Genomic DNA, 25,948 nt, shown 5'->3' on the forward strand with positions numbered 1-25,948 from the left:
GGAGCACGCTTGTGTACTATGGTCTGCACATGGGAAAAAACTTTCTAAAAAAACCAAAGGATAGAGAGCTCAAAACAAATTCTCTGTGGCTGCCCACATGGTATTGGTAGAACTTATTATTTTGTGAACCCACAGCCACACAAAAATAAAAAATACGAAAGGAGATATGTTTTTTTATAAATTCGGTTAATGTATGTTCTAAAAGCATATTATCTTGTGCAAGGGACATAATAAAAAACTAAAAAAAATTATATATAAAAAAGAAGAAACAGTCAAAAATAAATAAAACCCTAAATATTTAGTATTTAGTTTGGTAGCTGTTGATTGTAGACTTTGTAGTTACCTAGGGAGGGTGGGAATCTCTCTTTTTCATCTCATCATTGACTCTTGGGAATGCTGGCAGGAGGTGGAGGTTCATCTGGCCTTTTTTTCCCAGAATCAAGAAAAGCCCATTTGAGCTATATAACTATTATTATAAGTTGTATTTTTTATTACTAAATTCCTCTTTTTCTTTTTCTTTTTTTATAGGAGACACTTTCTCAGAGGTTAAATTTAAACAGTTAGTTGTTTGAAGATCTTTGTCTCTGTGTTTTGACACAGTAACTCCCAACGACTTTCTAACCTCCCACACCTCCCTCTCATTTCCCGTTAACACACAGTTCTTCCTTTGATGGGCAAGAAGCAGCACTTAGATTGGGCCTCTAAGTCTATTGTTTCCTCTGGGAGTGAGAGAGTTTCTCTTTTGAGTAAGGAGGTTTGTTTTCTTCTTCTTATTCTTCTTATGGTTTTTTTTACTTTTTTTTTTTTTGGGTTAAAATTTGCATCTTTATTATTAGTTTTTTTTTTATTTTCCTGATGGGGTTATATTTTTTGAGGATCATGTCATGTTTGTTCAATTTGCTTAAACATGCCATGCTCCATAGTCCATATCAAGAATTTGGTTACATATACAATTGCTTTGTTATTTGATATGCTATTTTATAATTTCTTGTAATTTGGAAGAGTTTTTATGAAAATCTTATGGTTTAGCTAACTCAATTTTTTTTAACTTGCTCTTTATATTCATTTTCCTTGAATCCTTAAGTTCCATGAGTTTACTGGTATAAGAAAAGAAAAAAGGCCACAATGTTGAATTTAATGTTTCCCATTGTTTTGTGGTTTGCATTTGATTCATAACTACCTTGCCATATTGTTTGTTTAGTTTCAGTCAATGATGGGGAGTTTTGTACACTGGTTACAACCTTTTTTAAGTACAGGAGCTGGCTTTCTTAAATCCCATTTCCTTAAAATTCCACTACTTTCTTTGTTAGTTCCATGTTTTATGTGTAGCTTACCTTTTATCAGCAGAGCTTGATAGCGTCTGTTTGTTTTGGAAGGAAAATACTAAATCTTTTACTGTAATAAGACCATTAAAGTCCTTGTTAATTGGTACTTCAAAAGGAAGCCAATTTGCTTTGATTCATGCAGGCAAAGAGGAAAGCAAATGAAGACCAATCAGCTGATGGACAAGCGACAGACCTTGAGCATGGTGATGCAATAGAGGTAAACGCTACTCTAGTCATTTGAACACTAAAATTTTATTCATCTTTGATTCAAAGCTGCTTTGTCAAAATTTATAACTGTGTTTTGGTTCTTTGGCAAATGCTGCAGGCCGCAAATGTTGGATTTTCTAGAGTACTGTCACTAGTAAGTGGGAAATTTGTGATGGGTTTTGATAATGTTGTAAGGATTCTCTGAAATATGTCATACGGTAAAAATCCTCATGTTTTACAGGCAAAACCAGATGCAGGGAAGCTAGTTGTTGCCACCATTGCATTGTTGATAGCATCCACATCAAGTATTCTGATTGTATGTTGATTTACTTATTGGTGGCCGTGCAAGACCTCTGTTTCATTTTTATTCCCCCCCCCCCCCCCTAATTATCTTCTAACACAAATATAGTGAATGGATTGTTAATTTGACTGCCAAGTACCTTTTAGGATTTCTATTGGCTCACTGTCACTGAACAGTGCTAAAATTAAATGTGCGTGTGCGTGTGTACATATATCAATTTTAATTACAACAAGTTTCAGAGTTTATGTGAAAATATCGAATAACATTTAGTGTATCACTATAAGCCAATATATCTAACAGTATGCTTCTCAACTCCAACAACAAGAGCTTCATGGCCAAATCTTTTTCTTTCTGTTTTGAGATAAATATCTTTTTTCAATATGCTCTTCGGACATGTTGAAGATTACAATAAAAAATACAAACTTCTTGGTCATGTGGAGCATTGTGGACTCAACTTCTGCTTTCTCCACAAGCCAAGGGACACTAAAATTTCTGTTTCTCTGAATGTTCTCCCATTAATATCTAGGAATAAATTCTAACTCATTACTTGGTTTGTTCTTATTGCAAAACTCGCCTCTCTGAACATAATGATTCTTGTTATGCAGCCAAAATATGGTGGTATGATAATAGACATTGTATCAACAGAAATAAGAACTCCTGAACAGCAGGCAGAAGCTCTAGAAGCCATCAAGGACACCATATTGGATATTGTGCTGATAGTTGTCATCGGGTATGATATACTCTCTTGTATTTGCTGCACTAAGTTTAAATAGTTTCTAAGGACTGTAAGTTATAGGAGTGCTTTGGCTGCTGTTCTGAATCAGCGCACTCTGAGGAACACATAATATGGGTGGGTGGGACTAGTTTGGAGAAAAAATAAAATCACTGTAATCAACTTCACATAAGGCATCCATACAAATCCTTTACCGGTGGAAATGAGAAGTGAACAAACTGATATGAATAAATGAAGTACAAACTTAAACAACATAATGATGCAATAGGAACAACTCCAAATTGGTTTTCAAACAGATGATAGATTTTCAGAAGTACATATTTACCATACTTATTTACGAATTTTAATAAATAAAAGCATGCTCTGGCTAGAACAAAATAAATAAAAAAGTTCCATAATTTACCTTTCTTTCTTTTGGGGAAAAAAAGAGGGGAGGGGTGGGGTGGGGGGGGAGGGGGTGGTTGGGGTTGGGCAGCTAGGAAACTCCGTAACTTTCATAATGCCAAAACAAGGAAGAGCTATTAATACAGTGATACCTTCACCAAATTAGAAATACAGAGGCAAGAATCTCAATTTTCTTCCAACCAGAAATAGATAAGTACAAATTCTTAGAACTTCTAATAACCTAATTTCTTTTTCAGACTTCTCCTGCTCACATAACTATAATTTAAAGCCTAGCACCAGAAAATGAAAACATTTATAATTCAATAACCCTCCAATTTAACAAGATCTCTATTAACTGCATTTCCTAGCGGTAACATGCTTTCTGCCAAATATGGATAATGTTAAGCATTGCTGAATTGGCTATCATATATGACGGCTTGAAAAGGATGATAATAATAAAATTTTTGAAATAACCATCTCAAGATTATTGTCCTTATATCAAATTTTAAGAGCCTATGTTAGCTTATGTTGTTTAATGATAATTGACGGTGGTTTTTGTTTTAGTTCACTGTGCACAGCACTTCGAGCATGGTTGTTTGCATCTGCTAGTGAAAGAGTTGTAGCTCGTTTGAGAAAGGACTTATTCAGTCACCTTATCAATCAGGTTAGATCCATAAGTTCTCGAACTTGTAAAACTGGAATGCTCCCTGTGAGAAAAAAAACACAGAATTGCAAAGGACATATAGAAACTTACACAATGTATACCCATTTCTAAACCACTGTACGGTTGGTCTTTTGGGTTTTATATCAATATCATCATGCTGGAAGCATATTCAAACTGTGAATAACTTCTTTAGTGTGAGAGCTGTATTAGGAACAATGGAAGTCAATAATTATCAAGTTACTCTAATTATCTTATTAGTATTGCTGTGGAACTCTAAATACCATTTGGTGCGGTTGATGCTGCATGGTTCAATAGGAAATAGCATTCTTTGATGTTACTCGAACGGGGGAACTACTAAGCAGGCTATCTGAAGACACACAGATCATAAAGAATGCAGCCACTACCAATCTTTCTGAGGCACTCCGAAATCTAACAACTGCATTTATCGGCGTTGGCTTCATGTTCTCATCTTCATGGAAATTAACATGTAAGTGATTTTATTTTCTTTGAGTAATGCTCATTTAGTCTAGTGATTATTTTTCTTATTGTATGCTTTCCTGTTTAGTGTTGGCTTTGGCTGTAGTGCCAGTCATTTCAGTTGCTGTACGAAAATTTGGGCGCTATCTTCGTGAACTTTCACATTCAACTCAAGCTGCAGCTGCAGTATCTGCCTCAATTGCAGAGGTTTGTAAGCAAAATATGAACGTTATATTGCTATTTATCAATTTTTTAATTGCTTAGTGCATGGCACTGGAAACCATCCATTTTTTATATTTTTAAATTCCTATTGCATAAATAGTTGTTTTTGGAAGAATACAAAGTGGCAAAAAGGATGTCAGAATGGAAGTTTGAGAGTTTAGATTTAAGATTTGATGAATTGCATGGAAAAGGTACTTTGAAGGAGAGGGAGAAGGATATTTAAAACTTGCTAAGCCTGAGACAAGGGGAAGGAAAAGCAAAGACTTTACTTTGTTAATTGCGTCAAAGAGTTATATTAAGGGAACATTAAGGAAAGATATAGGAGCTACCTTTTTATTATTTTTCAATAAGTAACGAAGGATATAGGCACTACTTAGATGTACTCTTGAATTCAATCCACGGAGGGAATTGGGAGCAAATTTCCAATTTAACTCCATTGAGATAGAAATCATAGGTTCACAAGAAGAGTTATATAATAGTTGAGGTAACAAATAATTAAAGAAGATGAAAATAGGAAAGAAGTTAACTCATAAGAAATTCTAAACTGATTTGCATGGATTCTTTGTAATTTTACCCTATGCAATTTGTTAATAATATTTAGGTCTATATGATTTAAACAGGCAAGTAACTCATTATTAGGAAAGTTTTACTCAATTTTTTTTCTAATTCTAACTTGTTCGCTTTTCCTGTGCAATATTGATATTTAGGAATCTTTTGGGGCCATTCGGACAGTCAGATCTTTTGCTCAAGAGGCTTATGCAGTCTCTAATTACTCAGAAAAAGTTGATGAGACACTGAACCTTGGTCTCAGACAAGCTGTGAGTGTCTTGATTAGTTTATCTCTCTCTCTCTCTCATTGGAAGCTGTGAGTGCATTTCCTAGTTATGAATATTTGAGAAAAAATTTAAAGCTTTTAAGGCTTCCCTTTTCTGATACAGAGAGTAGTTGGTCTATTTTTTGGAGGGCTAAATGCAGCATCAACATTATCTGTCATCGTAGTGGTGGTTTATGGAGCTTACTTGACAATAACAGGCACCATGACTGCAGGCTCTCTTACATCCTTCATTCTTTATAGCCTTACAGGTGCTTCCCTCATTGTTTATACCCTGTAAATTGTAACTGTAAGGGACAAAACGTTTTCAAATTAAGTTTTGAAACTTGGGAAATTTTAAAAAAATTCTTAGCCTCTTAAGACTTAAGAGGCCATTCCAGTAATCCAGTTTGATAAACAGTAACGTGAATTGTGTTTCTGCTCTGCTTTTAAAAAGGTGTTAATCACCGTATCTGAATATTATGGGTTATGATAAACCAATCTTCTAAGCCAAACCCTTCATGTTTTCAATATCATTGTTTTTGTTGCCTGTGACTGCCTCTTTTATTTCTTTCTTTGAAAGCTTTATAGCTACTAAAAATTTACAAAATTGTGAAATTTCTGTGTCTGCAGTTGGATCCTCAGTATCCTCTTTATCAGGATTGTATACAACAGCAATGAAAGCTGCAGGAGCAAGCAGGAGAGTTTTTCAGCTCCTGGATCGTGTCTCATCCATGCCAACAGCAGGAGATAAGTGCCCCATAGGGTCAGTTACTTTAAATCCCCCACCCCTCTCCCTGGGGGTCCCTTTCCCTCTCTTTCACACACCATAACCCTTGATTTGGGAAATAATACCTTAAAATTTACTATTAATCATCTATTTACTCTGATACATTCTTACGCTTAAAAGCAGTAGACCATTGGGCAATAAGTACACTATCTCATATTTCATCCTCCAGTTGAGATTAAAGTTAAATTCTTATCTGTAATGTTGTGGCTTTGATGGCAGAGATCCAGATGGAGATGTGGAATTAGATGATGTCTGGTTTGCTTACCCTTCTCGCCCAAGTCATATGGTTCTCAAGGTAGCAGTTTTTCTTAATTACATTATGCTGCGAATTTGAAAATGATGAGCACTAATACTAAGAAACGTTTTCTTGCCAACGAGATGATGTCATCAAGTTACCTATGTACTTTGACTGTGCTAATGTAACATTAATTCTAAGATTCAATTTGACTCTTGTTTGTTGCCCTGAAGTCTTTCTTTGGCTTGAGTTGTGTAAGAATTTATCTTCTTTGTATGTCTTTCCTACCTAATGGGTCATAAACATTTGAACCCATGTAAGAACTTTCTTAGCATAGTGTGAGTGTTTTTTATGATTTTCTTCATGTATCAACATTGGAATAGTAAGCATAACATTTTTAACCTTGTGACTTTATCTACAACCATTGTTTAAATTGCAGGGTATAACATTAAAACTGAGGCCTGGTTCAAAAGTTGCTCTTGTTGGTCCAAGTGGTGGTGGAAAAGTAATGTTATTATCCTTATCATTTTCATTTTTTTCCCTCTTGATGGTCTTTCAACAATTAGAGCATGTCTAAGGCTCTAAAATCATCATTTTTTCCTCTTTGTCGAATGAGTACAGCAAATTTGACTTATGTAGAATGTTAAAATTATTTAATTTTGTATTGCAGACGACAATAGCCAACTTAATTGAGAGGTTCTATGACCCTCTCAAGGGAAAGGTTTTGCTAAATGGGGTTCCCCTGGTAGAAATATCACATGAATATCTTCACAGCAAGGTAATTTTAGTTTCAAAATAATTTTCTGCTTATGATATAGCAGGATTTGGTAGAGGGACTTAGCTCCTCTAAAATCCCCTGTAAAATAGCCTGTGGATCAGAGTTGATAATATTAGAATCACGAGATTGCTTTGACACCCTACTTTTCTATACTTTTCAGATAAGTATTGTGAGCCAGGAGCCTGTTCTTTTCAATTTTTCTGTGGAAGAAAACATTGCCTACGGGTTCAATGGAAATGCTAGCTCAACTGAAATAGAAACTGTAGCTGTGAGTTTCAATCATTTTGTTTTCATTCCTTCTGAACAAATGAACATCTTCTATTTTTATTTACTCTATTTTTGTATACTGATAAAGTGATAAATATTTCAGAAAATGGCTAATGCACATGAATTCATAGAAAAGTTTCCAGAAAAGTATAAAACTGTTGTTGGAGAACGTGGATTGAGGCTGTCAGGAGGCCAGAAACAACGAGTAGCAATTGCAAGAGCACTCCTAATGAATCCAAGGGTTTTGCTATTGGATGAAGCCACTAGTGCTCTAGATGCTGAGAGTGAATACCTTGTTCAGGTGAGATCAGCAAATTTAAGTAAATCATCCATTTGGACAGTACTAATTTATTTTTGCAGGACATAGAGAGTTTTTGATGTCCAAAATATCCAAGCTTTGGTTCTTTTTGTTAATTATTTGTGTCTTATCAAACAATAGCAAATGAAAAAATACCTTTCATTAGAAAATAATATCAAGAAAGAAGAAAAATTATTAGGCTATCCTGACCTTTCAACTTGCATTCCAATGTCACAATGATGGTTGTGAATAATCCAACAGTCACTGGGACAACTAGTGACTCAAAATAAGTTTTAAGGTAGTCTTTGTTTAATTGAGGATCCATAACTAACCCCAGCAATTCGGGACAAAGGGAATAATCTGACAGTCCCTGGGACAGCAATTTTGTTATTGTATTTGTCATCAGTGTCTCACTGAACATTCTGCCCGCAATTGCCCAGCACCTTTGGAAATTTGATTGAGCTGAGTTATCTTGGCTTAAAGATGGACTTACCTCGAAACAATCCCATCATCCATGGGCAACTTGTTAAAGCTTCAAACTATGTGAAGCATACGAGGCAGAATTGAGGTAGGACTAATATTTATGCAAAGCTTGGTAAATTGAAGTCCTTTAGCTGCAGGACTAATATTTGTGCAATGTTAGGTCAATAGAAGAATTTTAATTGTAGGATTTATGTTTGTGCAAAGTAGTGATGTGATTTGATTCTGCTTTTATATTTTATATTAGATTAGATATTTGATTCTGTAAGATTCAAAATCTCTTATAGTTTTCTCCTCTAAAGCACCACCAGTTTCTTCCTGCCCAACCATTCATCATTGTTGCTGTTCTTCTAGCATACCCCTCCACTTTCTCCTTTTGGATTTACCTACTATCCAGTCTCATCAAGAAAATAAAAATGCATTCTCTGCCAATGACATGTAGCAAGAATGATTTATATAGTGTGAGCATTGAACTTGTTCCCAATAATGCTATAAGTTGCATGTTCGAAGCTACTCCTTGCCATTGGCCTTTCATTACAAAATATACAGTTGTTGTACATTGGAATGTATTGCTTTAAGTTGACGGTGGCGAGTAATTATAGGTATTAAACCACATTTCATTTCTCTCCTATAAGGAGGAAAAAGAAGAAGAAAATTCAGGGAAGGAAGAGAGAGAACAGAGCTACAAAATATGCTGATTTTGTCTGCCTATAATTCGAAGTTTTATTTCGTTCATTATCAAACATATTAACCAATTCTCATGCAACCTATAGGATGCCATGGATTCTCTGATGCGGGGAAGGACTGTTCTTGTCATAGCACACCGGCTTTCAACTGTCCAAAGTGCAGACACTGTTGCAGTTATATCAGATGGCCAGATAGCCGAAAGTGGCACCCATGATGAGCTGCTCAGCCAGGATGGAATTTACACTGCATTAGTGAGGCGGCAATTACAAGTCCCCAAAACTGAACTGTAGTCTAAGACTACAAAACTCAGTTAGAAGTGAGTTCACTTGTGACTGGAATTCCCATACTGGCTTCACCTATGGAATGACTTGTCTTTGAATTCATAAATGTTCTTGTTTTAAAAGATTATGAAGACCTTTTTGTACTTAATCTTACAACATGTATAGAAACCTTGTTACTTTCCAGATTTGATATCCAGAGTGCTCCAAGAGTCGTTTGGTCAAAAAATGTGATTTTCTTAAACAATTAAGGAATATTGGTGGCCCTAACACATATGCTGACACTATCAACTTGGCTTGAATACGCAGCTGATTCAAATTGGTTGTTGCCGATTGGTATTGCATTATTTTAACTATCATTGTGCATGTCTATGTCATACTCTATCCTAACTTATGGGTATATTCTACTTTTAGTTTCTTGGGAAAGAAAAAAAATTATTAATCCTAAATTTAGAAGGGCATTAAAATGTATACCCTTCGGAATAATCCATTTGTGTGTGTGTGTGTGTGTGTGTGTGGGTATATATAAGTGATTAACTTATTGTTCAAGCAAGTGTCAATTTTTTTATGATAGATTAAAGAGTAATGCTACAAACACAATATTTTTCATAATAATTGAGTTGACAAATTTTTACTAATTCTTATTCATTTTTTTTATCTACTATTAACAATTAGCCACTTTAACAGTTATGAAATATTTTGTAAACTTTTTGTAATTCTAGAGTTATATATACAAGACATTAGAATTTTTAGGAAATAGGTAAGTCACGCACTCTTCACATACATATGCAGTTTGAGACAATTAGTCATTTAACAATTGTGAAATATTTTATAATAATTTCTGTAATTCTAAAGTTATATATAAAAGACATTAAAGTTTTTAGAAAGAGTGGTGGTTATTACACACCACCAAAAACAACTAAAATCGTGACTTCAAGTAATGATTTCCAGTTGCTTTTGGAAGTGTGTAAATTAGTGTGTGCAACGTTAGAAATCGTGACTTCAATTTCTTTTGACTTCAATTTCTTTTGCAGGGTGTGTAAAATAATTTGTCTAACAAATTTAACTCTTTTAGGAAATAGTCAAGTCATGCACTCTTCACATATGCATGCAATTGTTTGGGACTTCTTCCCCCTCCTGGGTAAGTTTCACATGCACCAATTGAGAATTGAACCCACAGCCTCAATTGAGATACCATTTGATTTGAGCTAGAGCTCATTAACACTATTTAGATCCTACTAAGGGTGTACCCTATCTATATAGAGTAATGCTAAAGACACTTTTTACAATATTTTTACAAACTTTTGATATAACAAATTCTTATTAGTTTTCTTCTAAACCCACTATCTACATCCCTTTTTTACTTACCAATAACTACTCACCAAATAAAGTTTATAGCTCTAATATTTATTATTGGTACATTTCTGTTGAACAACATTAGTTCGGTCCACTTTAGTCTATTTCAGTCAACTTCAATCCATTCCCCCCCCCCCCCTTCCTTTTTAGAATAAAAGAGAGTGCCTCTATGAATTATAAATTCCTAGCTGCCCCCCCCCCCCCCTCCTCTTTAGAGTAAAAGAGAGTGCCTCTATAAATTATAAAGACCTAGCTGTAAGATCAAATTTGTAAAACTAAAATTCCTTAACAAAAGGATGCTATAAATTAATTTGCATATATTTTTCCTTTTATTTCGTATTTCATTTTCCACCAAAAGTTGAAGACTTCACTTTTGTGAATTCCATTTGCAATAGAAAGTATAATTTGCCCGTTTGGATCCCCGTTTCCTGTTGCGTTTGCGTTTTTTTTTTTTTTTTTTTAAAGACCAGCGCTTGGTGCACTGTTCATGGGACATGAACAGTGCACCAAGGCATATAAACAGTAAAAAAAAAGTGAACAGTGTTTTTTTACCCATTAAAAAATTATTTTACTACAGTGTTTTCAGTTTTCAGTTTTCAGCAATAAGTTCTATCCAAACGGACTCAATATATAAAATTAATTTTTGGCATATGTTAAGGTAGCAAATTCTTTGTAAGGGAGTGGGATTATTGTGTTTTTCGTATAAAATAGAATCACTTATGGGCCTCTTACATAGTAGTAGCTTTGTGGCAATATGATTTCTTGAAATGAAATTTTCGTACTTAGCAAGAACTAAAGTCAATAATCATAGACTTTCACACTCATTCATTATGTAGGCTCATATCATGAATTTCATCAAAATATCCATGGAGTCAAAGCCAGCATCAACAGACCAGCTATTTCCCGCATTATGTACGCTGATAATATCATCTTCTTCTCTAAAGCCACTAGAAAAGATACATCGACTCTACTGGAATGTTTGGAAAAATACTGCCACTTGTCTGGGCAGAAGCTAAACAACAGTAAATCCAGAATCTCTCTCCAAATATACTAAAAAGCAAACAGCAAGAGCCATAAAACACATTTTCTAAATGAAGAGTATCAAGAAAGATGCAGTTTATCTAGGGGCGCCCATGTTTCTTAGTCCCCTTCCAAGTACTTTAGTTTTCACTAACCAAGCTTGAAAAAAGACTATCAGGATGGAGAAGTAAAACTTTGTCTTGGGCGGGAGATGCACTCTCATCAACTCTGTTGCTCATACCATTCCTAACTATACCATGTCCTCATTCAAAGTCCCTATCTCTGTCTGTGACAAGCTTGATGAGCTCACAAGAAAATTCTGATGGAAGCCTAAGGAGAAGGATGGAAAGTTTTTAGCTTGGAAAGCTTGGGATAAGATCTGTGCTTCAAAGGCTACAGGAGGCCTAGGCTTCAAAAGGGCCAAGTATAACAATAATGCTTTACTTTCTAATTAGCCTGGATGGTCACCTCCAAGCAGGACAACCACTCGTGGGTACGTACCATGGCTGCCAACATTCAAACCCAAGCCCAAAAATGAGGCATCGGCTTCCACCCATCTTATGGTTTCTCAGCTCATTAACCATGCTCAACATGCTTGGAGATCCAATACGGTTCTTGAGCTTTTTGATCATAAATCAACTAAGGCTATCCTATCCGTCCCTATTAGGTCCAAGCCAGACGTTGATTTGGACACCAAACTCCAAAGGTGTTTTCGCTATCAAGTCTGCCTATCGAGTTGAGAGTGAGATTACTTCCATAACACCTCCCACAGGCATCCCTTAGGGGGGGGGAAAAAAAACCACTTTGGAAGGCTAGAGCACCAGAAAGATTGAAGATGTTCTTATGGAGATTGGGTAACAACGTTCTCCCCACCAAAGAGAATCTCATGCAAAGAATGCCGATCCAAGATTCTTGTTGTGAACTTTGCAAACAAGAAGTTGAATCCTCTATTCATCTCTTCGTAACTTGTCCTATCGCCAGAGCCCTCTGGTACACCTGTTGTTGGGGCTTCAAGCCTGAAGAACACCAACTAGCTACCCCTGAAAGTATCATCAAGCTAGTTCTTGAGCCTCCCAAAGCCTACTTCCCCGATGAAGATGTATGGCTCATATCCCTCCAAATGGCTTTTATTCTTGATGAAATACGGTACGTTAGAAACCAATCTTTTCACCAGGGGATCCATACTGAAATCCAGGAAGCTATCAAACAGATCCATCGCAAGTTTGCTGAATTTAGAAATCTAACGAGCTCGAACATCCACAGACAACCCATCCAAATGCTAACCCTCCCTTATGGACCCCCCACCCCCCTCCTCTCCTCCCTCAGGCTGGATTAAGATCAATACTAACGCTGCTATAGTATAGGCAAAGCTGATCCCAGTCTGCTCCCCTATCATCGCAGAAGCAAGCGCTATCCTATGGGCTGTGCAGTCGGCTATTTATGAAAATTGAAGCCATATTATCTTGTTCCTTTCGCTGGACTAGTAGGCTTTGTAACCTTGCTGCTCATAAAGCAGCTAGGATTATCTTGTTCCTTTCGCTGGACTAGTAGGCTCTGTAACCTTGCTGCTCATAAAGCAGCTAGGATTTGTCTTTCGTCTACATCTTTTTGCTTTTTCGTCTGCGTCTTTTTACCTTCATTGACACAGCCTGCCTGAAACTCTCTTGGAGGTTTGTATGGCAGATGTCTGTATTTGTTAGTCTTTTCCTCTTTCCATAAAGATTGAAGTTATATATATATATATATATATATATATCATTTTGCCTACTCCTTATGGCCCTTGTCTGGTTTGCTACTACTAATATTTGTATTTCTCTTTTGATCGATCAATGATATCAAATAATGCTTCAAATATATACTACTACTACTTGTTTCAGATCAACATTCTATAATTTTATTTGTTCAATGAGACCGCTTCCATGCTTTTGAGAAGACACATAACATGGATCCAAATAAATTAACTGCTCATACTGACATTCCGTCAAAATTTCCAACACATTTGGTGGATTTTTAAGATCCAAAATTAAATGAGAATCACAAGTCTGTAACTGAGCATCACATCACAGCTTCAGCTATCTCTTGACAAAGGTCTCTCATACTAAATGTTAATTTTAAAAAAATAAAAATAAAAAGAACGCTTCAACGGATCATCAAGCCTTGCATTGCCTGTGACCCATCTTCAGTGATCCTGTTGGCTTGAATAGTGCTGATGACGCTTGCAATATTACCCTAAAAACATAATTGTCATGGAATTAGAAGCTTGATGAATAGAATATAGTGGTGTTATATCTAATCATTATCTGACAAACAATTCACGTCAATAATCAGAAAAGAATGTCCAATTAGTGAACATGAAATCCAGAGAGAATCAGATCAGCAAAGAAAACCCAACAACTTCACAAATGTCTCATTTTATTGACAGACTAAACTTTCTCCAAGACCAACATTAATTTTCTTTACTAGCCAGAAGCCAAATAGATATTTACAATATATTGATATAATACTCTTTCTGGAAAGTAAATAACAAAGGGTGCATATTTATTTCAAAGAAAATGGGGAAGTTCCTTACCCTCCATGTTGAAAGCTTCGTTTTAAGTGTTTGCCACTGATGCTGCCCAAAAACACGCTCAGTACAACGGCTGCACATCAACCACGAATCAGTAAAAGAACAAGAAATCGACATCGGTTATAAGCCATGTACCATACATAAACACCTAAGAACTGAAATCATATCTTGCTATAATCAAAGCTACACCACAAAGAGATACGGACTCACCTCACAATAACAACTTGATTCATCTGGTCCATTTTACAGTCAATTAACTTGGCACTTATTGCCTTAACCACCCATAATTCCACCTCATCATCATTGATCTGCAACTTAAATCAATTAAAATAAATGCAACAGGACAACAACAAAACCAACAAATGCCGAACAGTAAAGTAAATTTACCCTCAGTGTATCTCTTATGAGAGCATATGGAATCTGGCCAGATTCATCTGAAGCAAGATCCACCAATGACATTAATCGCATTTTCGTGATACAGTCTTCATGGACAAGACCTAGACCATTGCAAGACGCATAAGTTATTAAAGGTGAAGAAGGCTTGGCTCATTTAAAATCACATAATACAGAAAATTTACCATAGCTTTTAAGTGAAGTAGAATTTGCAGCCTGGAACTCCAAATAGGCATCAAGTCTCTGAGTCAGAAAGATCTTCAGAAGCTGATACACTGATGCATATTTAGCATCCTTCTCCAACTGCCCCACAGCAGGCATATCTAGCAAATCACACTGCAACATAGATAAAAATTCATTTCCACATTTCTAAAAACCATAGCAAAATCTAGGCTAAAGGAATAAAAAATACTGAAGACATGCATATATTGATGCACTTAGACAGAGGCAAAAGTAAACTTCAGTGTGGCCAAAAAGCATACAAACAGCATTAAAGTTAACTCCAAAATATGGTCACATTCTTCCAAAAGTAAGACATATCACACAACCCAAGTTTCTCTATCTAAGAACAAGAAAAGGATGGAAAAACAATAAGGGCACGTTTGGTAGACTGTAACGGTAATTACATAAAAATAGAAAAAAGATATTACAAGGAATACAAAATGTTGTAATGTAATGCTTATTACTATCCATTTGTTTGGTAAAAACACAATAATAGAACCCTGAAGCAAGGTAGTCAAAGGCGAAAGGCGACCTTAACACGCCAAGGCCTTGTATTGCCCGAGGCGTGAGGCAACAAAAAGGCGCTAGCCCAAGTAAAGCGAGGCGCCAAATTCTTCATATATTTATTTTACATATAGAACTTCAATCATATGTACCTAGTGTATTATAATATTATAATGAAGTGTTTTTCAATGTGTAGCATGAAGAAATTAGTTCTATCAAATTATTTCAAAATAGGATTAACATGGTTTAGGCTCTATTAGTTAGTTCTAACAACACATTTTACAATAAGCTTCTATATAACAATAAGTCTTACAAAACATATTTGTAAATTAATTTAACTAACAATAGGTTTTATAACATGCCTTTTGAAATTAATAGTCTAAAAAAAGGTTTCACAACAAACTTCTATAAAAAAAATAAAATAAAATTGAGGCTCTCGCCTTAGCGCCTTTTTCATGGCTTAAGGCGGTCGCCTTGCTCGCCTAGGCTCTAAAGGCAAGCGCCTCACTAAAAGCGCCTCGCCTTGAAGCCTTTGAGGCGCCACGCCCGAGCACCTAGGTGAGCGCCCGACTCGCCTTTGACTACACTGCCCTGAAGACAATTGAATGAAAACATTTTAAATCAAACTTAAGATATATTTTAGGAAATATCTAACTCACAATTATATTTCCTAAAAAATAATATTTTTTTAAATTTGAAAAAGAGATTAGTTATTTTTTATGATTTTTATTTTCATAATTGTTATGTGCATATGGAAAATTTGTTTATTCAGAAATATATTAATTGTAAAAATTAATACACCTGCTAAGGAATAACTATTACATCCCTTTTAGAGATGAATAGTTATTCCTCATTTTAAAGAATAGCAATTCATAAGGAATGGCTATTCTCTATAATAAAAACATAACTAAACTATTGAATAGCTAAACCATAAAAATAACTATTACGTTACAGTGCCGATTACAGTCTACCAAACATACCCTAAGTGATACATCATTGCATTTTCTCAAGATAACCTTGCAAGCAATTACTAGTTAAATAGAATCATTAGATTGCTACTATGGCTAGTTTGTTAAGATGTACTCAGTTATTCACAGTTCACCTCACACCATTTCATTATAAGACCAAAAAACATTCTACAGTCCCCCCCTCTCCCCTCAATTATACAATAAATTAGGTTCTTTTGGGTTCACTTAATACACAAAAAGATACAAAATTTTCATTTCTCAGAACGCTCAAAGAAAAAAGAGAGTCAGGCACCATTATATCATTTAAAACAATCTTACATAAACTATTGAGACCAAAAAGGAAGATATTTTAGCATAATTATAAAGAAACTTATATAGTATATAATACTTTGTTTTTTTATAGGTTATAGTATACAATACTATTACAATGTTAGTAGAACAAAATAGTATTAATACAGAGAAGCCAGAAATGTTAAGCAGCATACTTAGTCATAGTAGCCAATAAAGCCATTTAGTTCCATAAGATGATACCTGAAACATGTCAGGTGCCTTCACAAATTCCACAATTGTGCGCACAGCTTCCTCCTTGGCTTCACTCATTGTATGTGCATCTTCACCAGAAAAAGTTGCTAAGTATTTGGTCAGGAATTTGAAGGACTCCTTTCCAGAGCTGAAATTATTTAACCAAAAAAAAAAAGTTAATAATGACATGCATAGACAATAAGAAACCTTTTTATTAGGTCGGTACTTGGTAATAACTTGAAACCACAAGAATGTTTCCCATCCAAGGAAGACAGAGATAAATAATTTCAGTTTTTTGTAAGAGAAACCCTTCCCATCATACCTTTTATTTTCTTTCAAAACATTAGATATGGTCAGAAAAAGGTCCCGCTGATCCGAGATCCCAATACCCCACTCTTTGAGGAAGCTATCAATCTTTCTGAATGAAGGTACAATATGCTCAGTGGCTTTCCCATTGAGTGCCAAATTTAGGGCATTCATGTAAACATGGAACCGGCTGTATGGATTCCCCAGTAGATTATACAGGTTGAACACACTATAGAGAAAACATATGTATTAATTAGACAGTCATCGAAACCTTAAAATTAAAATTACAATAATCATGTGACTTTACATCTTTAAGCGCAATGCAGGTTTTTCATTTGGTTGATGAGTAATTTTTGCTGATATAAGCTTTGCCATCTCAAGCTCTTCATCTGGACTTTCAGACTTCGTAACAAGATTGCAGATAACAGTAAAGATGCATTCAAGATCTGTGGTAGAAAACAAAACACAGTAACTCTTGTTCATATTGAATGATGACATTGATGAGTATCCATAAAAATAAAAATACGCATTGTTAGTAAATTAATCACCAAATATCGGATTACATGATTGACAAAGTCTACAATGGCCACCATATAATTTGAAACATATCATAGTAAAAGATTAGGCCAAAATAATTTTTAATTTTAGTACATAAATTGATTAAAGAAATGGATGCAGCACTTGACCTCAAGCTTTCTACCTTCCAATTCTTACATAAGTTCTTTTCTTCTTATTTTTTTTCCTCATGTGATTACCAGTGAAATATGCAAGCACGTCACTCTAAATAGTCCTGGAGTCGTATCATAAATAAGCTCCTCCATAGACCAACAACTTAACAACAAGCACATCTGAAATCAATCACCCAAACTAGCCATGACTTAAACAAATTGGTAGGTACTCAAGCTACTTGACTCCTGATAATGGGCTAAATTTAAAAATCCTTCCTCATATCCATATATTTGACTCCATGTCAAACTTTTGCAGCCTGTCCAATGCCGACAACCGGGTACTATCTACCACCAAAAAGACCAGTCCCAACCCTTATCCCCACGCAAATTACAAACCATCAAATTGTTCAAATAACCATGAGTGAAGCAGTTAACATAACACAAATTCATTACCACATATCATTCACTAAAGTGTTGCAGTGCTTCACACTATTTTCCAATCAAAACAAAACTTCTCTAGAAAAAAAAAAATTTTAAAAATGAAGTAAAAGCGAGCATTTGCACCTTTCTCGGAAACCTTTGAGAATATCAAGTCAGCAGACGTGAGCATAAGTGACGCCAACTCGAGCCACTTGTTCATTACGATGCATTCTTGAGCTTCCATACACAGCGTAGAAACTTGCCGCTCGGCAACCTGACCAATGACCCAGATAAACAATTTCATACACCAAATCTCTAAAACATACACATAAACATAAAAAAATTCCTTAGACAAATCACAGAAAGAAAAAACTTGACATCCCATATTACAATTCCCTTTATTTCCCACATTTTCTAAGTGCCCAAGCAGAGAATTTACAGAACTAGACAACAAATCAAAATCTAATGACTACTTCATAAATTCCTACAATCGAATTGAGTACAAATTATAGAAATCGCAAATTATGCAAAATCTTTAGGAGCATAGATTCCTATATATATGGGCGTGATTGAGAGAGATGGGTGCGGGGGTGTAGGTACCTCAGGGCCGGCGTCGGCCCAGGCGAGCTCGGAAGTGAATCGGACGACGGCGAGGGCGGGATCTTCTTCGGAGGTGGGGACCACAGTCGTCATTGTTGAAGCTCTCTGCAACAGTAATGGATTTCCAAACCCTAGTTTTTTGCAACAGAGCAGAGAGAGAGAGAGAGAGAGAGAGAGAGAGAGAGAAACCCTAGGTGTATGGTAATGGGTTTGGGTTGGGATATGAGTTGCTTTGGGAGTGTTTGGAAACTGAGGTTTTTGTATGCTCTACTATACCGCTATTACCGTCTATAACTTTGTCTATCTTTTATATTAGAATATATTTTTAAACGTTTGGCTCCTGTGGAAAAAAAAAATTTTATTTTAAAATTCTACTATATTAAAATAAAAAATGTTCGTGAACACCAAATTTATCGTACCAATAGTAATATCTCACAAAATCTAATATCGTAAACATAAATACATAGTGCCATCAAATTTACGTTACCAAAATCCAATATAATTTAAATTAAACTCCTAAAGCCTGTTTTATACTTGTAGAATTTAAATTGTTTTCAATTTGACCAACATTTTTAGTTGGGCGTGGGCCAAACATCCAAAAATAAGGAAAACCTTTTACTTTGAAATTTTATTGACATTGGCATGTAAATTTAACAATTTACCTTATTGTGGTTTGGCCTTTTTCATAATTTACTAGGTAAAATTTTGATTACTTATCACCCAAAAAAAAAAAATTCTATTACTACATTACATTTTTGTAAAAGAAATTATTCAATACACCGTAAGGATTATGTCACAATTCTCCGACTCAATAATATAAACATCAGGTGTTTAAATTTATTGAATCAATTGGGAATTATGGTTTTCACAAAATAAGTATATTGAGTGGCAACTTGAGAGGATTAACTTAAAGAATGTTAAGCTAGTTATTATATTTCTTGGTGGTCACTTCAAATAAGTGCAAGCATTTTGTAGCCTTGAAAGTTACTAAACATGAGTTATACATAGTTAAAAAGTTAGATAAGTTTTTGTAAGACATTTGTCTATAGGTGGTAAAATTTGTAGATTCAGAATCATAATGGAGACAAGATCAGAGGCTCAGTTAGATCCCTTGACATCACCAATAACTTCATTGCAAAGCTATGGGCTTTGAGGGATGGACTAATTCTTGCTAAGGAGCTTGGCTTAAGCAGTTAAATAATTGAATTGCATGCTTTGAGTGTTGTCCAATTGATTAACAGTAATAGTGTAAATTTGTTAATCTGCAAGAACTTATTAAAAACTATCCCCAACAAGCAGATAAAACATGTATACCGTGAAGCTAACCAGTGTGCCGATGCATTGGCTAAAATGGGATTTGGTGATAGTACTCCTTTTGTTGTTTTTACTTATTAATTCTTAATCTATGCTTATTCCCAGTTTTAACTCTCTCTCTCTCTCTCTCTCTCTCTCTCTCTCTCTCTCTCTCTATATATATATATATATATATATATATATATATATATATATATATTGGGGTGTTTGGGAGAGTAGTTTAAGTTATGTTGTTTGGGTGTTTTTGATATACGTGTAGATGAAAATGTGTGTGGAAATGTGTGTAATGTTGTTTAAAATGTGTGAAAATGTGTTTAAACTAACTTGCTAAACACCCTCTTAGTTTTAATTTTTTTTTTTTTTTTAAAGAGTTTCAACCTATAACATCCGCTCCTGATGATAGCTCTTTATTATCAGAGCAAGACACCTATCGATTTTTGGTGTAAACGAAAATTAAACTTCGTATCTCTTATTCAACCATCAGAGACTTTACCGTTGAGTTAATTGGAACTCACTTTTTAGTTTTGGATTTTTATTTACTTTGTAGAGAGAATTGTATTATGATTTTCCAAACTAAAAAGTGTGTTATATTATCTACAATACAACTAAAGATGAGTATAATATTGTCACAACAAAAATAACGAAAGAGATGATTTGGAAACGGTTTCTCCAAGATTTTTTTTTTTTTAATGGGACTTTCTCCAAGACTTTAGAAACAAAACGAGAGCATGTAGTTTATTGTGACAATCAACAGTGCATCAAGCTTGAGTAAAAGAATGCTATGTATTATTCGCGCACAAAACACATCGATGTGAGATACCTTTAGCCACAACTAGTTGTTGAACAATGTTTATAAATTATTGAAAAAATATTCACATTAATACGAATTCAACTAAGGTTATGTCTAAGCGAAGTTTGAGCTTTGTGCAAAGTTGACTGGCATAAATTATAACTAAGAATTGGATTGGAGAGGGAGATTGTTGAATTGTACAAACACCCATATAGATCAGTCCACAACTAGCTAAAGCTATTTAATGAGCTCATATTGCGGGTGGCCAATAGGTCTCTCTTCATGTTTAATTATTTACTTGCCTGATTTTATTTTTACTATTACTTAGGTTTATTTAATTTAATTCATACATACACAGTAACGCACAATCCATTCATATTTTCTCTAGGACAACTTATAAAATATGTTTGATCAAGCTGTGTATACCACCATTAACACAACAAATTCACATACATCATTCTGAATTGTGTATTTTGCCTCATAATTTGGTTATCATAAGTTCATAGCCTGAAGTTCATGTTAGTTTGCTGCATTAGCACAACTCTAGCTGACTCGTTTATAGTCACATCAAGCTTAAGTGCTTAATTTGTGCAATTGCTCAAAATGGCCATGGTGATGAGTGGGAAGATTAATGTCTCTTTTGCATGATAGTCAATTGTCATTGGGAAAAAAAATGACTGCAATGTAGAAAAATATTTTAGTTGACATATTTGATAAACCAACCAAATACTGAACAAGGACGAGGTTTTGATAACGAAATCCCAGACTACATATGTCCGGCCACATGAATTACATCAAGGCAACACATTATACCGCACAAGGACAAAGCAAACTTTTTTCTAGATAAAGACACTAATTTTCATAATAGTGAATGGCATCTGCTAAACTGTGCACGGTTTATGCATCCTTGAAGATCAAAGAATTCAGTCCCCAACACCACCAAAGAGGTAACCCAGTGAAGATGCACCACCGGGAGCAGATTGAACTTTGGTAGACGGTCGATTCTGCACCCAGATTAGAAAGCCATTTAGAAAACATAATCAAAATATATGATTGTAGAAGAGATCCTTGAAAATCAAATTGCATAATCAAGGACAAATAACTTAGGGCACAGAATTATCAGTATTCTTCAGGGAAAAGGAACAAAATCAAAAATCAAAACTAAATTACAAGCTCCCTCCAAACTGCAATGAATAGGAATTAATGAACGGAGACAAAATGCAATAGGTAGAAGAACTAAGATATGGTTTAAGTGCATTTCTCCAACTTTAAGCCAGAGTGCACATTCATTTCATGATGTGCTGCAATATCAATTCTAGTTTGGAGAAGTTTGGAAATCGTATCGAACAAAAAAGCAGGGTATTATTTTACTGTGGAACATACCATGCTTGTCAAAAGGACACAATGCTATTGTATTGAACACATGAACAAAATGGAATTCTTTTGGTTCCCAGGGCATCCTTGTCATATTAGCTTATAAGCTCCCTATTGTATTTCTAAGCATGTTGAAAATTACTCAATCACTCGATAGTTCCAGATAAAAGGGGGAAACCAAATCAAGCTTAATGATGACTTGCAGTAATGATGTGGTAATCAGCACCGGCTCCCCGCCCTATGCCATACTAACAGATGGGGAGTCTTATGTAATTCTAATAATAATGTATCAGGCTTATGAAAGTTACTCCATCCATAATGTATTAAAAGCTATGAATTTGCAACTACAGTGCAGCCAAACCAATTTCTGACCTTGCTATCCATTCTTAAAAAGAACTGAATAAGAACACACTCAATGCAGATACTACCAACTCATTTGACAAGGACATATGATACCAAGGAAAATTCTCAGATTTAAACTAGTGATAAGCAAGCAGTCTTAAGTGAAAGTCACAAATTACAATTACAAATGACCAATTGACCAGGAAACTTCTAAAGATAAGAGACGTTGAAACTCATGGAAGTTTCTAGATAAAGAGCAGGCATGATCCTTATAGAACCCATCATGTAGAAAAACACATACTACATCTAAGTTGAGTAATATACAGAAGTAGAGGTATACGCATTCTCTCAGTAAGAACCCACCTAAACTATCAAGCCCCACAAGGCAATTAGAGTAAGCAGGTAGAAGAAAGGAGATCTTTATACCTTCATCTATGCAGTTGCTTCAAAATCACTTCTCAATTATATTTATGATTGGATGAACCTTCTAGAAGTTCCTTTTTTCTTTTTTCTTTCTTTCTTTCTTTCTTCTTCTTCTTCTTCTTTTTTTTTTTTTTGGTAATTTTTGTCAGATATGAGTTTAGGCTAACCTTGGCTGTTTTATTTTTGAATTGTTTTTCTACTCCAGCATACTTCAATCACCCCGCTTTGATACCTTTTAGATTTTGTGGGTTTACTTTATCTTGGATAACAAATGCAAATAGAAGGATTCTTATTTCTAATATTTTTCTTTCTCTAAATATATCAGTCCCAAGACTTGAGTACCCAAAAGAATTCAAAGGGCCCGTGGATTTAGGAAAAACAATAAGACAAAATTGAAATCTACGAAAAATGACTATTGGATATAATCTAAATCATCTCTACATGCTTCACTAGGATCATACCGTGATAAAGTTGCCACAATTCTGCCCATCTGCCCGGAAGTAATTGTTTGTAAGATACGCTGGAACACCTGCTGCAATATGCTTTTCAATTGGTTGTGAAGCAGCAGCAGTAGTCTTCTGAGAAGGTCCATTGTTTGCTTCTGGCCCTTGGTTCTGAGCAGGTTGGGCATTGCTAGTGGTCTCTCCACTTCCAAATAGGTAACCCAAAGAACTCTGTCCACCAACAGCGTTAACACCACGTCCACGTCCCATTTTGTTTTCTTTACTCAGTCGAATCTCCTAAATTTACATAATGACCCATTATGAGAACTTTCAAACCTCAAAATTCACTTTGCTTTTGGCAAATACAGGAAGTAGGTACAAGAAAACATCACCAAATTCACATACAACATACAGAGAATCATAAATTATTCTCCCATGAACTATGTCAATCACAGATTGTGCCTTCATATGCACATGTATGGACACACACAAAGACGCACATGTATGGACACCTAAAAGAGCTATATTCGTCTAGTCATTTGGTAATACTTTTTACGTCAAACAGATACCTCAATGGGCCCATCCTGGACAAAAGCCAGACTTGATAGCCTAGCATGTAGTGTCTAAGTCTCTGCAAGGCCCAGACAAGAGCAAGGCATGCCATTTCAAGCAAAGAGTTTTTGATAAGTCAGAGTTGGGGGGCAACAATGCGTGACACGCAGGTAGATATTGTGCACTTGTACACATATGCATATGCATATGCACATGTATGGACACACACAAAGACGCACATGTATGGACACCTAAAAGAGCTATATTCGTCTAGTCATTTGATAATACTTTTTACGTCAAACAGATACCTCAATGGGTCCATCCTGGACAAAAGCCAGACTTGGTAGCCTAGCATGTAGTGTCTAAGTCTCTGCATGGCCCAGACAAGAGCAAGGCATGCCATTTCAAGCAAAGAGTTTTTGATAAGTGGGAGTTGGGGGGCAACAATGTGTGACACGCAGGTAGATATGCTCTTGGCCGAATGGCTTCAAGCGCAATTTTAGTTCAAAAACTTGATGATGCATTTTCTATAAACCTTGTGAGTGTGGTTCAGCATCAAAATTTTGAATAATATCAAGCTATATTGGTAATTGAGCACCTTACTTGATGAGATATCTAAATTGCACATGTAGTTGCTAGTTGCTACACTAGACCCATATAGTCTGTAGACTCTAAACCTCCATATGCACTTTTCCACTTTACCTTGCCTTCTCACTATGTGAGTATTTCAACCTTACAACCAGATGAATTATGTTGCACATACAAATGCTAGGCTTTTCTAAATTAATACTATGCCTGTCTGATGCACATATTAATAAAAAAAAAATCACATGTAAACTAAGAAAATATTTCAATAATATAATTGAATTTGAACAATTAAATAGATAGTATAAATAAAAGAATAATAATTATTTCAAGTTACATGGTGAAAGCACATCATGTAAGACCAACTTTATTGTTAAAACAAAATATTATAATAGATGAGTGTGCATTTAGATTAGCTTTTTTCCATTAGCTTATTTGTTTATGCACAGCTTTTTAAAGCATTATTTTGTGCTTCTGTCAACTTTCAACAAATAAGATCTTCCACAAAATAATTTAAAATAAATAATAAAATATTCTTAAATTTTTATAGATTTTGGTTAATCATGTATAACACTTGTGTTAGCCAAGTGGAGAAATTATAGTGCGCAACTTTTATTATCTAGTATATGATTTGACAGATGGCATTATAAAACATCAACAACATACAAATTTCATATCTCTCTAAATCTTAGGATAATAATGGTTTGTTCTTCCACATGAACCTTTTCCATATGGACCTTTGCACTCTATCTTAATTCTTAAGTTCTTAACTTATTCAATTCTCAATACCCAACTTAGGAAGCTTCCTTTTGCTATATTCTAAACAGTTGGATCTTAAATCTTAATACCCAGTTTGTGAAATCTCCTCAAAAACAAAAACAACAAAAGAAGAAAGACTCCCAAATAATTTGGTCTTCAAGCAAGGTCCTAAAATCTCCTATCAAGCTATCAATGGAGCAAAATAGTGCACATTCAAACCCACATTTTTATGTAATTCCATTATGAGCTACAAAAAAATAATGCATAAATCAATAAGCATTTTACAAAATCCGAATTGTACTAGAAAATGAAATCACAGTGGTAATTTAGAAGAAACGCATGGATGATATGAAAATGTGGAAGCAAGAAAACAAGCAGATGAGATGAGTGAAACAGAGAGAGTGATGGAAAATGGGATCTGAGGTGAGAAGGTGAGTGGTGGAAGGCATTTGGGTTTGGATTCCGTACCTCTCTTTTGATGAGGACCCAAATTTGAAGCAAAGCAGAGTGATAGAGATAGAGATCCAAATGCAAAGTAAAGCAACCAAGTTAATTATTGTGCTATTGTGTATATTTATTTTATAGGGAGTTTTTAACTTTCAAATTTTGAAAAAAAAAAAACTTTCAAATTTTTAAAAGAAAAAGAAAGAAATTAGTAGGAGGGCTGGTCCACTAATATAATTTTTTTTTTCTCTTTTTGGCTGAATAAATAAAAGTTGAATTTGGAGGGAATCATTTTTTATCGTGATGAGTTAAATTCATTTACTAGATGGTTCTACCGACCTCGATATTAATGGGTCCTACACAACTTGACCCCAAGCACTAATGAGAGATGAACAAAGTATTGGAATCAATTTTGTTTACGCTATTGCACTTAAAATTGG

General features: G+C 35.0%; 3 protein-coding genes across 4 annotated transcripts; 1 reads left to right on the forward strand and 2 right to left on the reverse strand.

Moving 5' to 3' along the window:
• Window positions 1-265: 265 nt before the first annotated feature.
• On the forward strand, window positions 266-9,268 carry LOC142621831 (ABC transporter B family member 27-like). Of its 2 annotated transcripts, none has more exons than XM_075795198.1 (18): window positions 266-406; window positions 529-754; window positions 1,468-1,542; window positions 1,651-1,686; window positions 1,774-1,848; window positions 2,439-2,563; window positions 3,515-3,614; window positions 3,930-4,101; window positions 4,180-4,298; window positions 5,021-5,131; window positions 5,252-5,396; window positions 5,758-5,890; window positions 6,134-6,209; window positions 6,589-6,654; window positions 6,820-6,927; window positions 7,088-7,195; window positions 7,298-7,495; window positions 8,746-9,268. In XM_075795198.1, the coding sequence occupies exons 2-18, from the start codon at window positions 671-673 to the stop codon at window positions 8,947-8,949; spliced, it is 1,935 nt and encodes a 644-aa protein (XP_075651313.1). In that variant the 5' UTR covers window positions 266-406; window positions 529-670; the 3' UTR covers window positions 8,950-9,268. The 2 variants fall into 2 exon arrangements, with proteins under 2 accessions (XP_075651313.1, XP_075651314.1); XM_075795199.1 differs by having other exon boundaries at window positions 341-412.
• A 3,988-nt stretch (window positions 9,269-13,256) lies between these two features.
• LOC142621832 (uncharacterized) lies at window positions 13,257-18,761 on the reverse strand. The gene is made up of 10 exons (XM_075795200.1): window positions 18,483-18,761; window positions 18,027-18,156; window positions 17,102-17,240; window positions 16,811-17,023; window positions 16,498-16,636; window positions 14,458-14,608; window positions 14,267-14,376; window positions 14,090-14,187; window positions 13,883-13,952; window positions 13,257-13,542 (listed from the first exon to the last, which is right to left on the reverse strand). The coding sequence occupies exons 1-10, from the start codon at window positions 18,573-18,575 to the stop codon at window positions 13,453-13,455; spliced, it is 1,233 nt and encodes a 410-aa protein (XP_075651315.1). The 5' UTR covers window positions 18,576-18,761; the 3' UTR covers window positions 13,257-13,452.
• A 2,510-nt stretch (window positions 18,762-21,271) lies between these two features.
• On the reverse strand, window positions 21,272-25,655 carry LOC142616346 (protein SPIRAL1-like 2). Its single transcript, XM_075789220.1, has 3 exons — window positions 25,533-25,655; window positions 23,187-23,465; window positions 21,272-21,590 (listed from the first exon to the last, which is right to left on the reverse strand). Exons 2-3 carry the CDS (start codon window positions 23,436-23,438, stop codon window positions 21,510-21,512), a joined length of 333 nt encoding a protein of 110 aa, XP_075645335.1. The 5' UTR covers window positions 23,439-23,465; window positions 25,533-25,655; the 3' UTR covers window positions 21,272-21,509.
• Window positions 25,656-25,948: the final 293 nt, after the last annotated feature.

Source organism: Castanea sativa, chromosome 1 (genome assembly GCF_040712315.1).
Source record: "Castanea sativa cultivar Marrone di Chiusa Pesio chromosome 1, ASM4071231v1".
Classification (NCBI taxonomy): Eukaryota; Viridiplantae; Streptophyta; class Magnoliopsida; order Fagales; family Fagaceae; genus Castanea; species Castanea sativa.

Excerpts from the sequence above, each read along its gene's own strand:
- LOC142621832 (XM_075795200.1), bottom strand. The coding sequence starts at position 18,575 with ATGACGACTGTGGTCCCCACCTCCGAAGAAGATCCCGCCCTCGCCGTC. Across the intron at positions 16,637-16,810 it reads GTTTTGAAAGAAAATAAAAG|CTCTGGAAAGGAGTCCTTCA; the intron begins GTATGATGGGAA and ends AAATAATTTCAG. Across the intron at positions 14,188-14,266 it reads TCATAAGAGATACACTGAGG|ATCAATGATGATGAGGTGGA; the intron begins GTAAATTTACTT and ends TTTAAGTTGCAG.
- LOC142616346 (XM_075789220.1), bottom strand. The coding sequence starts at position 23,438 with ATGGGACGTGGACGTGGTGTTAACGCTGTTGGTGGACAGAGTTCTTTG. Across the intron at positions 21,591-23,186 it reads ATTGTGGCAACTTTATCACG|AATCGACCGTCTACCAAAGT; the intron begins GTATGATCCTAG and ends ATCTGGGTGCAG.
- LOC142621831 (XM_075795198.1), top strand. The coding sequence starts at position 671 with ATGGGCAAGAAGCAGCACTTAGATTGGGCCTCTAAGTCTATTGTTTCC. Across the intron at positions 5,891-6,133 it reads GGAGATAAGTGCCCCATAGG|AGATCCAGATGGAGATGTGG; the intron begins GTCAGTTACTTT and ends CTTTGATGGCAG. Across the intron at positions 7,496-8,745 it reads AGAGTGAATACCTTGTTCAG|GATGCCATGGATTCTCTGAT; the intron begins GTGAGATCAGCA and ends TGCAACCTATAG.